The 13,739-nt window shown below is 44.7% G+C and overlaps 1 protein-coding gene across 7 annotated transcripts in view; it reads left to right on the forward strand.

The window, feature by feature from the left end:
• SEMA5B (semaphorin 5B) overlaps nucleotides 1-13,739 on the forward strand; it is a 270,791-nt gene that overhangs the window by 126,102 nt on the left and 130,950 nt on the right. For all 7 annotated transcript variants that reach the window (XR_013954042.1, XM_080601339.1, XM_080601337.1 and 4 more), the window contains one exon: nucleotides 6,793-6,998. Coding sequence is in view for 6 of the 7 variants with exons in the window: in XM_080601339.1 (XP_080457465.1) it covers nucleotides 6,845-6,998 (154 nt within the window). In the remaining variant the exon portion in view is untranslated. The remainder of the gene's footprint in view (nucleotides 1-6,792; nucleotides 6,999-13,739) is intronic.

A 13,739-nucleotide genomic window follows, 5' to 3' on the forward strand; every position in this document is an offset into this window, starting at 1 on the left:
CAGTGAGGGCTGGTTGCAGTAACTCTGATGCTGAACCGACAGTACCTGCATTACGTAGCTGATCTGCACGTAAACAGCACAGCTGGTCCTTTACATCTGGATTTACAGCAGCCGTGCAGAGGACTCTACATCATGTGTACAGCAAGAAGAGAGACTGCAGAGCACTGGGCGCGCTCCTCTGCTGCAGGCAGGGCTCTGAAATCGATAACCTGCTGTTGCTGTCCCGGGTGCCCAGGGGATGCCTCACCGCTTGGGCTGCACGTTGCACTCATTCATCCTGCCCTGTCAATGGAGCATCCAGAGGCCTTGACTGGGAGCCAGGAGCTCCCGAGTCCTAATCCAGGCTGCAGCAAACTTGGGGCTGAATTGCAGTCGGGCTAAGTACCACAGCATCCCTTGCATTCTGCTGTTGTGTAGCTGGCTGTTGCAAATCGGAGCCTTAGCCTTTGTCTCCGTGTTTCACAGATGGAGCGCATGAAAAATAACTCCACAGTCGGTCCAGGTCCCAAAAATACCTCTGCTTTGACAGTCTCACAGAGAGGTGAGTCTGTGAGCAACAAACGGAAGGTCTTTCCATCCCTGGTGTAGAGGCAGTCTTCTGGAGAGCGGCAGAAGCCTAACACCAGGGAAATAAATGTGTGTAAGCTTTCGTTGCCAAATCCAATCTTTGGATAAACAGAAGACTTCAGACTCCAAGGCACCTTTTCACAAGTGCTAAATTCATACCCCAAACAAACCCTCCCCAAACCTCTCATGTCTTGATATTATGTGTAGCCTGTAAAAAAGAGATCTAGAGCCCTTTGGGGAGAGCCTCTCGAGGCAGTTGGGGACAAACTCGATGTGTGGTCAGGTTAGCGCTATTCAAAGGCAGGGCTGAGTGTCAGCAGAGCAGGTATTTATTTATGCCCACTGGCCTTGGCAGGAACCCAGCAGCACAGCGTATTTTGCTCTGTTACACAGGCTTTTATTGTTGAATCAGCCTTATTTAATGGCAGCTTTTTATAGTAGGTTCCTGTTCTGGAGGGCCTCCTCCGAAGGTGAGGAAAGTGCTCAGTTTGCAGGACGGTGCTGCCACAACCTGGTGCTGAGGCCAAGCCACCAGGTGGGAGCTGGATGGGGCTCACGGAGTGCACACACCCAGCCACGGGAAGGGCCCTGACACCGACCGACTCTTTTTGGGCTGAGCCCTCATTAAAAGAGCTTTGCCTCCGTTACCTGAGCTGAATGAGAACTTCCCGCTGCGTTCTGTGGTTTGGGACCTTGACCAGTCGTAGGTGGGTTTGAACAGCAATTGAAAAACACTCTAGAAATAAAATACCCCAAATTATGCTGTCAATCTTTTGTGGGATGTAGTCTGAAGAAGATCAAGCTGTAGACTATTACTATTCAGCTCCACTACAGGCTTCATGGGCCCTGAACCAAGCAGCATATTAGGTTAAACTGATTTCTCCTCTGCTGAGTTACCTGAATTATTTATATAGATCTAGATAACAGAAAGGTTGCAACGAAGTGACCTGTATTGTGAGATCTTGATTGTTTTGTTCCTGATATAAAACCTACCGCGATGCTGCGGCGGGTACCGTGCTGGCCGAGAGGCAGGAGCTGGGAGGGTGCCCGGCGGTGAGTGTGGAGCTCCAGTTTCCACCCCGCTGTTGAACTGTAGGGTTTCTTTAAAACATAACCCTCGGATTAGATGCACGAAGATGTGGTTCTCTCTTCCTGGGGCGTTGTGAGAGCAGGTTCAGTGTGAGGCTCTTGGATGCTGTTGTGGGAATCCCTGAGCACGGGGCACAGGACAGCATGACAGAACCCAGCTCCCGTGTGTTTGCCTCAAAAATAAACGAACGGGCAAAGCTCAGTATGCAGGAGCCCAGGCTGGGGGGCACACGAGAGCTGGCAGGCAGACACGCAGGTGCAGCGAGACGTTTTTCGACTGCGAGGCAGCTCCATGTCCCCAGCACAGGCACTAGGGGCTGAGCCCAGTGACATGGCCAGGGCCAGAGGAAAGGCCGTGCCTTTTCTTCGACAGCGTGCCCAGCCCTTGAGCCAGCCCAAGGAAGGAATTCCTGCTGGAGGGGAGGGCGCGGAGCGGCGCAGGGACAAGGGCCGAGGTTTTGTTGGCCTCGCAGTTCTCTTTTCTAGGGCAGAGCTGCCTGTGCCAGCCTGTCGTAGCCGCATTGCTGAGCTGCCATGCTTTAAAATGTTTGTATTTATTTCCTTAATTCTGCCAGTGCTTTTTTGAATACTTCAGTGTTCAACCCTTGCCTCTGCTCTTCTTCTCTCTGGTATCCCATTCTAATAAAATCATAACTGTGCCAATGACAAAAGATCCCGAACGGGAGAATTAATGCTTTTTCAGGAGGTTCCTTTTTTAGCCTTTTTTAAAGGCATCTCTTTTCTTTAAAATGAAAGATGAAGCATTTTCTTTTATCCTTAAACTTTACTGTCACGTTTTATTAAGTCAAAATGATAGTTACAGTCAGAGGAAAGCAGGATATGGATTCCTGGTACAGCCATTTTTAAAGTGCGCTTTGTTTTAAAGCCCTGAAGATTGATTGAAGGTATTTTTCTTTTAGACACGGAGCTTTAGTCAAAGGGGGCCTGATCTGAGTTACCCTCTGTAAATCAGGATTAGTTCCTGCGAAATCGATGGAGTTGCAATGCTACAATACCGGGGGAGCTGGAGAAGCCTCTCGCCCCGAGAGCGAACACAGGGGGGACCGCGGGCACCGCGCTTGGGCGGGGGGCGAAGCCACGAGGCCTGGCAGGGTGCAGGCCGATCCTGTCAGGCTGCTGGGAGAAGGAGGCATGTGCCAGTGGGTCTGTGCTCGCAGGGCCGCCGGGGCTGCGCATCTCCCCTCGGGTGACACATTGGGCCTGCAGACCTCCCCCAGGAGGAGCAGCCCTCGGCCCGTCCTGTGCCGCCACAGCGGAGGGAGCCGGGAGCTGAGGGAGCCTGATTTAGGAGACAAGAGGATGGTGGCAGAAGCGGTGCTCTACAAAATGCCTCTCTCTGGAGCGTATTTCACTGGATCCAGCAGAGCCTGAATTTGTTGACTTTTCTGGCGGAGGGCCAGAGGGCTTCAGTGCGCATGGCAGGAGAGGGGGGAGAGAGGCCCCAGCCACCCCAGGGCCTTGGGGCCTCCGCCACGGGCTTTCAGGAGGGAGAGGACAGAAAGACTTGGACAGACAATCTTGTTGGACATTTTCATCCCTTTTTTTTTAATGTGTCTGCATTTTGGAGGGGGGAAATAGCCAAGGTGGTAAAGATACATCAAAATGAGCGAATACAGAATGGAAACGATATGTCCTGCCTGGGATTTGAGTTTAACCAGGGATTTCAGCTCTTGTCTCTCATCTGTACTGAAACCTTGACAGCTGATTTCTTGAGCCCTAAGCCATTTTGAGCAGAGAGACTTTAATAAGAACAGCTCTTTTTATAGCATTTAAACTGTGTCTAAACGGCTTAGCACTAGGACAAGTTCCAGCAGCGCAAGCCACAGCGAGCCTGGGCTGCGCTTAGGACGTGCGGTGCTTCGGCAGTCCGGCTGCGGAGGGCTGCTCCTCGCACCCCGCGGGCTCCAGCCCTCGCAGTGAAAATCTGCAGCTGGGGCAAAATGGGAGGCTTGAGTCTGGCCATCTCCAGCAGAATTAAAACATTTACACTTCATAACTAGCTGCCAGACTCTCCCAGACAGCCACTAGTTTGCTCTTGGCCTACAGTTGATCTCCTCCAGCACACAGCACTTTTTCATATGGTGAGTATGGGTTTTTTGGAAATAAAGTTGCAGCAGCTGGGAATAGCAGTTACTTAGTTAGGGCCTCTCTTAAAATATTCAGAAGAAAATGACCAAAGCAGCCTGAGAAGGGGCAGATTGTAGGAGTAACCGTTTGCAATACTATCTGCTGTCTGAATTTTGTCCAGCCGATGCTCTAGGGCTATGATTTCTTTTGCCCTTGATCAAGCTGGTATTTACCTGCTGACTCACTGACTCCAGTTCAGGGCTGCACATGGCACAGATTTTGTTTAGTAGATCTGATGGATGTAATTGGATGAAAGAGGTAGCCAAGGAAGGGAGGGATACAAGCTTTTTATATTGTTTATTTTTCATCTTTCTTTGATCATGTATTTCCACTCCACATCAAGTTCAAAACCATGATTTTCATGCACACTTTGGATTTCCCTATGACAATGAGGAAAAAGAAGATGGAGCTTTACCCCAAATACTGGTTACAGCTTTCTAAGGAATGCTGAAGTCCCTTGGACTGTGGTAAAATCTCCCAGGGAAAGTGGCAGAAATCCAGCTACTTGGCACATTCTACAACTAGTCCAGACAAAACACTAGTAAATGTACTCTGCTTTGGCGCAGAATAGGCAGTGGGACATTATGAAGCTTTCTTGTATGCAACTTTCTCTCATTTCATGGCCCTGTTGAGTGCGAGGCTTGAATTTACTCATCTGCTGATTCTAGACCACACAAGGCCCTAGAGGAGCATTGGAGGACTGCGGGGAAGCTCTGCTCTGTGTCCTTGAGCACTGTTATCTAATTTAAAAGTTTCATTCACCTGACTTGAGATCATTTTTTGGATGCTTCGTACATGAAAACAGCCGTATTGGCTCAGATCAAAAGTCTGTCTAGCTTAGTACCTTATTTCTAGGATTAGCTAATAACAGCTGCACTGGGAGGAGTACGGCACGTGTAAAGTCAGATTTCTGTGCCTGTCTCTTCCAGTTTCCAGCAAGGATATCTGACAGTGAAGAAGTCCTCTTGCAATATGCATTTCCCACAACAACCACCTCCTATCTAGGGAAGGTTTGGCTTCGTCTCTTCTGAAACTTTTAGTGGAGCTACAGAAATGCATCTCCCTGGGGTTCACATCTGTGTGCTGTATTTAACTTCTGGATCTATACTGAAAAAATTGTCATTTAAACCAATGGCTGAAAAAATAATTCCAGTGCTTCATCATCAATAACTTCCATTACAGCGTGACTTGCACAACATCTCCATCATCTGAGATGCCACAGTACCCATTTGTGTATGCCCTGCAGTATGCTTGTGCTTAATGACTAAACGCTGTGCTGGCTTTAGCTTTGAACGATTTCACATCTATAACTTCTGCCAGTCCCATTTTTTAATTTAACATTATATTTGCTGTGTTAAAAACAACAACAACAACAACAAAAAAAAACCAAAGCACAGCTCCGTAGTGAAGTGCTGTAGAAATTCCTTTGGAGAAATGGAAGGGGATTTCATACAGTTCTGCATAAAATCTGTATGTATATGGGTCTGGAAAAATTGTGAAATGCTGTAATCTCTCACTCACACTACTTAGGAAACCAAGTCCCAAGAACTACCCCAAATTCTGAATGCCAATGTTATTTTCAGTCAGTGGTACGCAGCTACTGCAGGGGATATGCATAATGGATGCACTAGCAACTCATCTTTATGCCAGTGTTTAAAATCACAGAGAAATACAGATAAGAATAAAACATAGGCTCCATCTTTCAAACCTGCTGTCTCCCATTGCTGCCGTAAGCACTCGATTATTGGTCCTGTGGTGCCCAAGGACCTTTACAAACTTCTTCCAGCTCCTCGATGTCACAGCATTGTCCCCTGTGTTGGAGTTCGCTCCACGCCACGAGCCTGCCATTGCTTATCAGTGCCTCACGTTACTAGCTCCCAGTCTGCCACTTCAGCTCACTGAAGGTGATTTGGAGTCTCCAAACAAAAATATAGAGGTATTGGGCACTGCAGGAGTTGACTGTTATGCTCCCTTCATGAATCACTACACCCACGGGAATTGAAAATCTCATTATGTGCGAATTTAATCTGAATCAGCTTTATCACTAGGTAAGATTCAAGGATAGAAGACTCCATTTGTTTGAAAACACGTGTTTGCAATAATTGAACAAAGTTACGTAGGAAAATACAATGTGCACATCAGTAAGATTAAATTTGGCAATGCAGATTTTCCTAAGCTGCCGCAGCATCTTGGGGAGCTTGTGGCATGGGCTAATTAATCCTCCATCCCCTGCCTCAGGCCCGGTAGGCCCTGGGGAGCTTTTAGAGCTATATCTCTTCTGCTTCTATTGTTGAAAACCGCTCACGTAGAAAAGGCATGATTTGCCCCTCTCCTAGCTGGAGAGAAGAGCTCCTCCTCTTTAGCTGTGGCTCAGCTCTTGTGTCTGGGAGCTCTAGCATCCCACGATAATGCAGGCAATTGACTCGCTTCTCACCATTCTCCCTATTAAGCTCTTAATTTTTATGTTACACCTTAATTAGCACTTTCCTGGCAACACCTTTAAATTGGCTTTTCTTGTTTCAAGACATTTAAAACAGCAGTGGTAAAATGTATAAATCTCCTATTAGAACAGCATTACTTGCACGTGTTCTGACGTGCTCTTAGCAATAACACAACATTTAAACATGGACGTGTCATACAGCTGGGGAGTGAGGTGTCCACTGGAGGACACGTTTACACCTGGAGAATTTGTGATTCCATATTGTCACCACTAACCATTGCACACTGGGTACTGTGTGAGGGCGTATACCCCACAGCTACACAGGGATATTTACAAAGCTGTGCACTTCACCTCTCTTTGAAGTTAAAAGCGAAAATACAGTCTTAAATTGGGTCATTTGTTTTTTAGTTGCTGTTTTGTGGGATATTTTCATGTGTACTTACCACAAGTGGGGTTGGGATGAAAGGGGAACTCCACCCTTCTCTACCCACGTTACACACTTTGGATAAGCATTCATCTTTCTGAAAGTGGAATTATTTGTGTTTCAGGTACCCTCCCTGGGCCTACCTTGGAAGCTAGATCTGCAACCGCCCTTCAGTCATGGTTGTTTCAAGATTAAAGGCCATTTCCCTGTCATTGCCAAGCCTTTTTCTTCTTGCTTTTCATCTCTCAGCATCACAGAATGTACCTGAATACTCTGAAGCTGAACATCAGCAGTGTGTCAGGAAAGAACACCCCACAATTGCTTTTGAAGGTAAGAGCTTCTATTCCTGTTTCAAGTTCCAGTAGGATGATCCATTTTGAAGTCCTTCCTGGTGTTGTTATGGATGATGGTTTAGTTGGTGCTTTTCCATACACCTGCTATCCACAGGCCAGTGCAAGTGGGCTGGTGAATCACATTCGCTTTGATGCTTTGCAGGGTTTTCACTCTGAGGTTTCATAGCAGTCACATAATTCAGGCAGCTTAGGGACTACTCGTCTAAGAACCTCCACTTCCAATTCTGCTACAGCCTCCCAGTAACCTTGTGCTGTGTTGAAACTGTGTCTCAGTTTCCTTTCTTCTAAATGGATTCAGTAGTGTTTTATATACCTCTCATGGCTGGCTGGATCCAGTTGCATAAAAAGTGAAAAGTGAGAGAGAATTTGGACTTCTCTGAATGCAGGAGAAGTAAATTGATTTAAAATTGCAGCAAGTGACTGACATTTTTTGTTGCCTTTTTTTTTGTGTGTGTGTGTGTGTTATTTATCACCTCTGCCAGTAGTTTTTCTGTCTTTCACCTGGACACTCGACAAGGTCTTAAGAATGTAAGAGGGAGCCTTTGTACCGCAGTGTCCTGCTGCACCACACAAAAATGTGGGCAATCCTTTTACTGTTCCTTTGTGACTTGGAATTACCCTTGTTCTTATCCCAGTTGGATTTTCCATGAACGTCTGTGTACCCCTAAGTTGCTGTCTGTCCAACCCGTCCATGCACCCACATGGCACTTAGCTCATGATGCTGGTATTAATATTTATTATTTCTGCATTCACCCCAGCCTTGTGCATTAAGCTCCGTATGCCAGCATCATCAGCTGCTGAATCTCCTTGCTAAAAGTGGTTTCTTCCTAAATGTTGAAATATTGATTTTGGTTCCCACTTAAGGCCTTGCAATGCGTCTCTTGTTACATTCTTTGCTAAAGGCAATTAAGTACCTTGCAGTGTGTCTCTAGTTAGTTTCTTTACTAAAGGCAATTTAGCAGTGGTTTTGTGACCTTTGAGATAGGGTTTCCAGGAAGAAAGCAGTCAAAGGCTTCCTTCCTGACCTTTCAGGGTTCTTCTGGAGAGCTTTACTCTTCTTTGGAGAGGAAGAAACTGTTCTCTCTTCATTTGGAAAGTGTAAGAGGTTTCTTGTCTGTTTTCCATTACCTGTGCTTTAAAGATTTAAATGGATTAAAGTAAATTAACAAAATCTTTAAGCCTACATGATATGGCACTGGCTCTAACCTTGCTCTGGTGGGTAAATAAACCTTGATTTTAATTGCTAAATAAGTCTGGCCGTCTGTTAAACCAGGGAGGGTGAAAGGAGAAACCCTTGTGGTTAAAAACGTGTTGGAACTCAGTTGGATATTTAAACAGATCATACAATGATGAGGATGTTATTGATAAAAAAAATGAGAAAAAGTGCATACTCTTCCTATTAGCCAGGAGCACCAAACTTTTTTGAGTTTACAGAATACATGTTTGTGGGATCCAGCACTCAGATAAATCATTCTACAGGGAATATTAGCGTCCTGATTCCTGATTTTGAGGAATAGGTGGGCATTTTTGGCATTCAGTATGTGTACTTCTCTGCAGAAGTGATGGCTAAGTAAATACACTCATGATCTGCCAATTTGCTTTGTTTAAATCAGGCAAGATTTTTTCACTCCTCCCCTTTTACTGTTCTCATTCCCTTCCTGCCTTTAATGATAGAAGGCAAAGCCAGTTATGAGTTAATTAGAACTTCCCAATTATAGAAAAGAAAAAGGGATTGGAATTTCATACACATCAAGAAAATGCCCCAGATTATCATAAACCCAAATGATAAGCTCTTAACCCAAGTTAGAGGCATGGTTATTGGTTATCCTCAACACCTGTTTCCTCAGGACTGTTCGTGATACAGCCTAATCCTGTATTCTCTGCTGATGGAAAATACATAGAAATAAAGTTAAAGGCACCTTGTTTCCACTGCACGTGGTATTTATGTTCTGTGGAAGAGGGCTCACACCTCCAGACACATCTCAGTTTGTAACATAATTTCCCTTAAAACTGTACCCCGTTCTGACACCAGCACAAGCAGGTTTAGGCTGCAAGGGGGGGACCAGCAGGGAAATTTACTTCTAACATGCTGTTGTGGATTGCTCTGAGGATGTCTCTCCGCTTAATTGTGTGCCTTGTGGGCTTCCTGTGGGTCGCCAAATACATCGTCCCATGGATCACAACCTGCCGTACAATGGGAGCGTTGAGCCAACAACTGCAAGAGTGACCCCAGCAGCTGCTCTGCTGCTGCTCCTGCTGCCAGGGGAGAGCATTACTTGGCACCAGCAATCTTCAGTGGATGGGTGGCAATAATAAATAAGGCCCCAGACCATTCAGTCATATGGGATGCATTAATTTACTGTCGGAATGAACAGACTAACAAAACAATTTATGTCACAAAAGAGTCGAAGAGCTTCTTTTTCACAACACTGCTGTCCAGGCTTCCTACCGCAAGACAAAAGGGTTGCTGGAACATGTTTTGAGTTCTCCAGCCTTTAGTTCCCACCTTGCTTATGCTCAGCCTCTCTTTTTATTGTACTTTTCCTCCAGACTCTGATATTCTTAACATCCACTCCTGGTGGAGGTCTGCTAGATAATATCCTCATCATGGAAGAATCCAAGTAAAACTCCTTTCTGTCCTCTTTTCTGAGAATTCTCGATTTTCTGTGTGTCATCTCTTGTTTACTGTAGCTCACCTGCATGAATCAATGTTCTGTTTGAGCACACATCTCTTTGTATTGCTATGGGAGGGGTAAGAAAGAGAGAATACAGCACATGACCTACCCATTTAAGCAGATAGGAGTCTACATACGCAGAAAGTTTTTATTTTAGCTGTGTTTGGACCTGAAGACACATCTGTTGCCTTACAGAGGCCATTCCCCAAACCACCTGCCATTACTTGTGACTTTGAGAAAATGGTCTAGACAAGCCAGGGACCTAAATTCTGGTCCTAAATGTCCTTATTTTGCATGCTCAAGGTCAAAGTTTGCACTGCCAGGTGAGACGGGGGCTGGGAATGGGCTGTGGGCTGAACGGTTTGTCCTAGCAGACCACATACTGACTGAGGGGGCCAGGTTAATAATTTGTGCTGTGTGCTCTGTCCTGTGTGTCCGTATGGCACCGAGCTAACACAGGGGTGCCCCAGTTTCTCTGGGGCTTATAAATGATGCTCACTGTACAGCTCACCAACAATAATAACATAACCGGTATGGGCTTTTCATAATTAGATTGTTCTACTCTGTGCTTATAGGAAATCTGGTTAAAGTTTGATTTCCCTTGTTAGATCAATACGAAAATGATCTTTTACTTCCCAGGAGCCTGTTTCTGGGGTCTTATTACCCGTTTGGCTGTTAGTGGGTAGCTACATTAAGGATCTTGCATGCTTGTTTATTTTTCAGTGGGTTGAGAAATTAGTGAAACAAGTCATAAATATTCTTAGTGCATCCTTCTATATTTATGCATGCATGCACACATGCGTACACGTCCCATTTAAACAAACATTACATCATCCCAGCACAGCTCCAGTGTAGACCGCGCTGGTAAGCCTAAAACCAGAGAAAATGTTTCAGGTTCCTTCCAGTTATGAGCATCTTTCTAGTCTTCTCCATGTGTATCTTATAATCAAGAGATCGGTCCCTGCATTGGCAACTGGGCTAAGCCCATGCCATGCAGATGTGTTTCTTAACACGATCGTTATTATACAGCTGCTTCTTAGACACAGAGCTGTGTTAGTCATTAAATTGTTATTCATTAAAGACTTTTGGAGCTCCCTTTGTAACATGCCCCTTGGGAAAGCCAAAAACATCTTCTGCCATGGCAATACTGTATAAGATCTGTTGTTTCAGGAGCCAGAGCCATGACTGACATGTGCATATAAGTTTGTAATGGGTGGAGAGTTCGGTTTCAGCTTGTTTACCAGGGAAGTGCTTAAAAGTTTGCAAACTCATCTGTGTTATATGAATCACTTGGATGTTCACAGCTCAACTGGAAATGAGTTGTAGACAGGTTTTCACTTGCAGTTCGTACCATTATTTATTTCTCTTTAGTTTTATCCATTAAATCACTGTGCTCAGGAAAAAAAAAAAAAAAAGGAAAAAAAAAAAATTATGACAGACTCCCAGGTCCTTCTCTGTTCTGTCTGCCAGTGCTTTCTCCCCTGGGTCATGGCAGTTTGTGTAAGCCGAAAGAATATCATTTGTGCTCCCCTGCTTTAGTAATTGCAGCCTTTCTTTGTCCCCAGAAACACCTCAGGTAATCCCATGCTGAAGCATAGGAGAGAGGTGCACTTGGTTAAGTAGCTTATATCCCAGATCTTCTCAGGACTGCAAATCTCAGCTTGGCAGCCTGTATCATCACTGCTGGTGTGAGTTCTGGGCATGCAGCATTTGGCCATTGTCTGCTTCTCAATCTCTGCTAAATGCAGGCAAATTGTTCTGTCTGTTGCCTCAGGTTTTTAAAATGTATTAGTTTGAGAGTGCTTAAATCTGGGATTTCAGTTCAGACCAACTGTAATTATTGCCTCTTACCAGATGAATGTGATTCAGGTTGCTTGAATGTTGCTTGCTATATATTTTCTCAATATTTTCGTTCTTTAAACAACATTTTATTGAAATGTGGCCAGCTTCAAACTCTGAGATCTGCGGGGAGCAGTTAAGTGTTTGCTTGTTGTATTGAAAGCAAAAGCTGTTTTAACTTTGTGGGCTGAAGGATAATAGGGTATGATTTATTCCTTTTGAAGGTTCCTGATGTTTTACCAAACACCCCCACTATTTTTGATTTGGTCACTAATACGTTATTCCCTTTACTGTACATTGATGGAAAGAAAAAAAAAAATCACCACCACAAAACACTTTAGCATCTACCCGCTCCAAAAGTCAGCTAAGAAAGCCCCTTAGGAAATTCTGATAAAGATTTAAACTTTTATTGAGCAAGTGTGATTTTGAGAATCCAAACCAAAACTTTAGGTAACAGTGGATGAAGGTTGTGGGGTGAAGTCTGAGAAGTGTATCTGGCTAAACGCTAAAGGGAAGGCAAATGCATTATGGCTCTTCTAGCTCATAGCCTTGCTGCCCTTGAGTCTCCACACGAGGAGCCCAAACGTAACAAATGATGGAGTGCTGACCGGTAACTGGTGGTATCCTATGCATAAGATTGGGATGCTATAGGAAACTTGACCTTCAGTGCATTTCAGTTTAGATTTTGTTTCCATTAAGCAAGCCTAGTGGCAATTTTCTTTTTAATCTTGAAAAATGGAACTGTGGCAAATGAAGCTGATATTTTCTTCTTTAGGGTTGATTTAGAATTTGTTTAAAAATTATGACTAATAAAGCCATAAATATACAGTGGTTAGGGAAGTAATTTGCTCTCAGGCAAAACTTCTGAAAATTACACCCAACAGCTCTCAATATATTTTTCATTCCGTAATGATAATTATAACAATAATGATGCTAGTTCTTTGCCACTTCCCCATTAACGATGTCCAAGGCACTTCACAAATGAGTGCAATGAAATTTGATTGAAGAAATGATTCAGTGTGCTGCTGTTCCTTCAGGCCTCAAGGAGAAAGGGGGTCTTGGAAGAGTGCCCTTCATTCACAAAAGGCTTTAGACAGAGCGAATCACTGGCAAGCAGGAGAGAAAAGGAAGACTATGGTGGAGCTTCAGGAGGCAAAGTTTTTGGGTAACTCAAATAGAGGAGCAGGGGGAGATGAAGCATTCATGAGGTATGATAGCTCGGGTGAAGCATTCTCAGTAGCAGGACTGAGTGAGGTGGGCTCACAGTGTGGATGAACAGAAGGTCACCAAGGTAGGAGGCATGGACCAAGGGCATGAAAACCTCTGAGCAGCAGCAGAGGAGCTTATTTATATTTTCCATTGTAAGTGAGACAAGGGGCTCCATGTGCTTGGTCCTTCCTCTGGTACAGTGGTTGAGTGCAGGCCATAGAAGCGGACTGCCTCTCTTCAGATCCCAGGCAGCACCGCTTTGGAGAAAGGAAACATTGTGGGAAGCAAAGCAAAGTGCTTATCTTCTTCTGTGTTTCAGTGCAAACAAAAACATGCCTTACAGAGACCTCATTTGCAGTTTTAGAGTTCACTTTGTCTAGTTCCCTAACTGAATAAGCTGTGAGTCAGTGCTATGGCAGACCTTGTTTATTGAGCACGTAAGCTTCTGATGAGTATTAAAATATCCTGTTCTCTTAAAACCTTCCATGCACCTTGAAGTCAATGGGATTGTGGACTTGGAACCAAGTGTGTGCTTATGTGCTGAACAAGGCCACAGCCAAAGTGCACAGAACCGAAATATCAAGTCTATGTAATGCTGTTCCTAGGGAGTTCCCTTGGTAGCAACCTTTGGTCCAGCTGGTCAACCTGTTCGTCTAGCATGGCTGAATCAAGTGGATAAGAAATCTACTGTGTTACTGGGCTTGATATAGAATTATCTGCATGAGAATCTGTAATCTGTAATGGACAGTGGACTTGGTTACAGATTTTTGTGATCATTTCTAGCTTTGGGAGGTGCAGATAAAATCCTGAAGAAACCTTTGTGCTTTGGCCTAAAAACCCTCAGATTTTACATATCACCCCTCCTTTCCTTTTTGCTAGCACTGGGCAATCCTTAGAATGTTTTTAATGAGAGTGCTTGAGTTGCAAAATTCCGATTTGTGTTTTATACACGGGGATTGCTCTGTTTCACAGCACATTAATGAAGAGGTGCAGGT

This window comes from Anser brachyrhynchus, assembly GCF_964034855.1.
Source record: "Anser brachyrhynchus genome assembly, chromosome: 7".
NCBI classification, from domain to species: Eukaryota; Metazoa; Chordata; class Aves; order Anseriformes; family Anatidae; genus Anser; species Anser brachyrhynchus.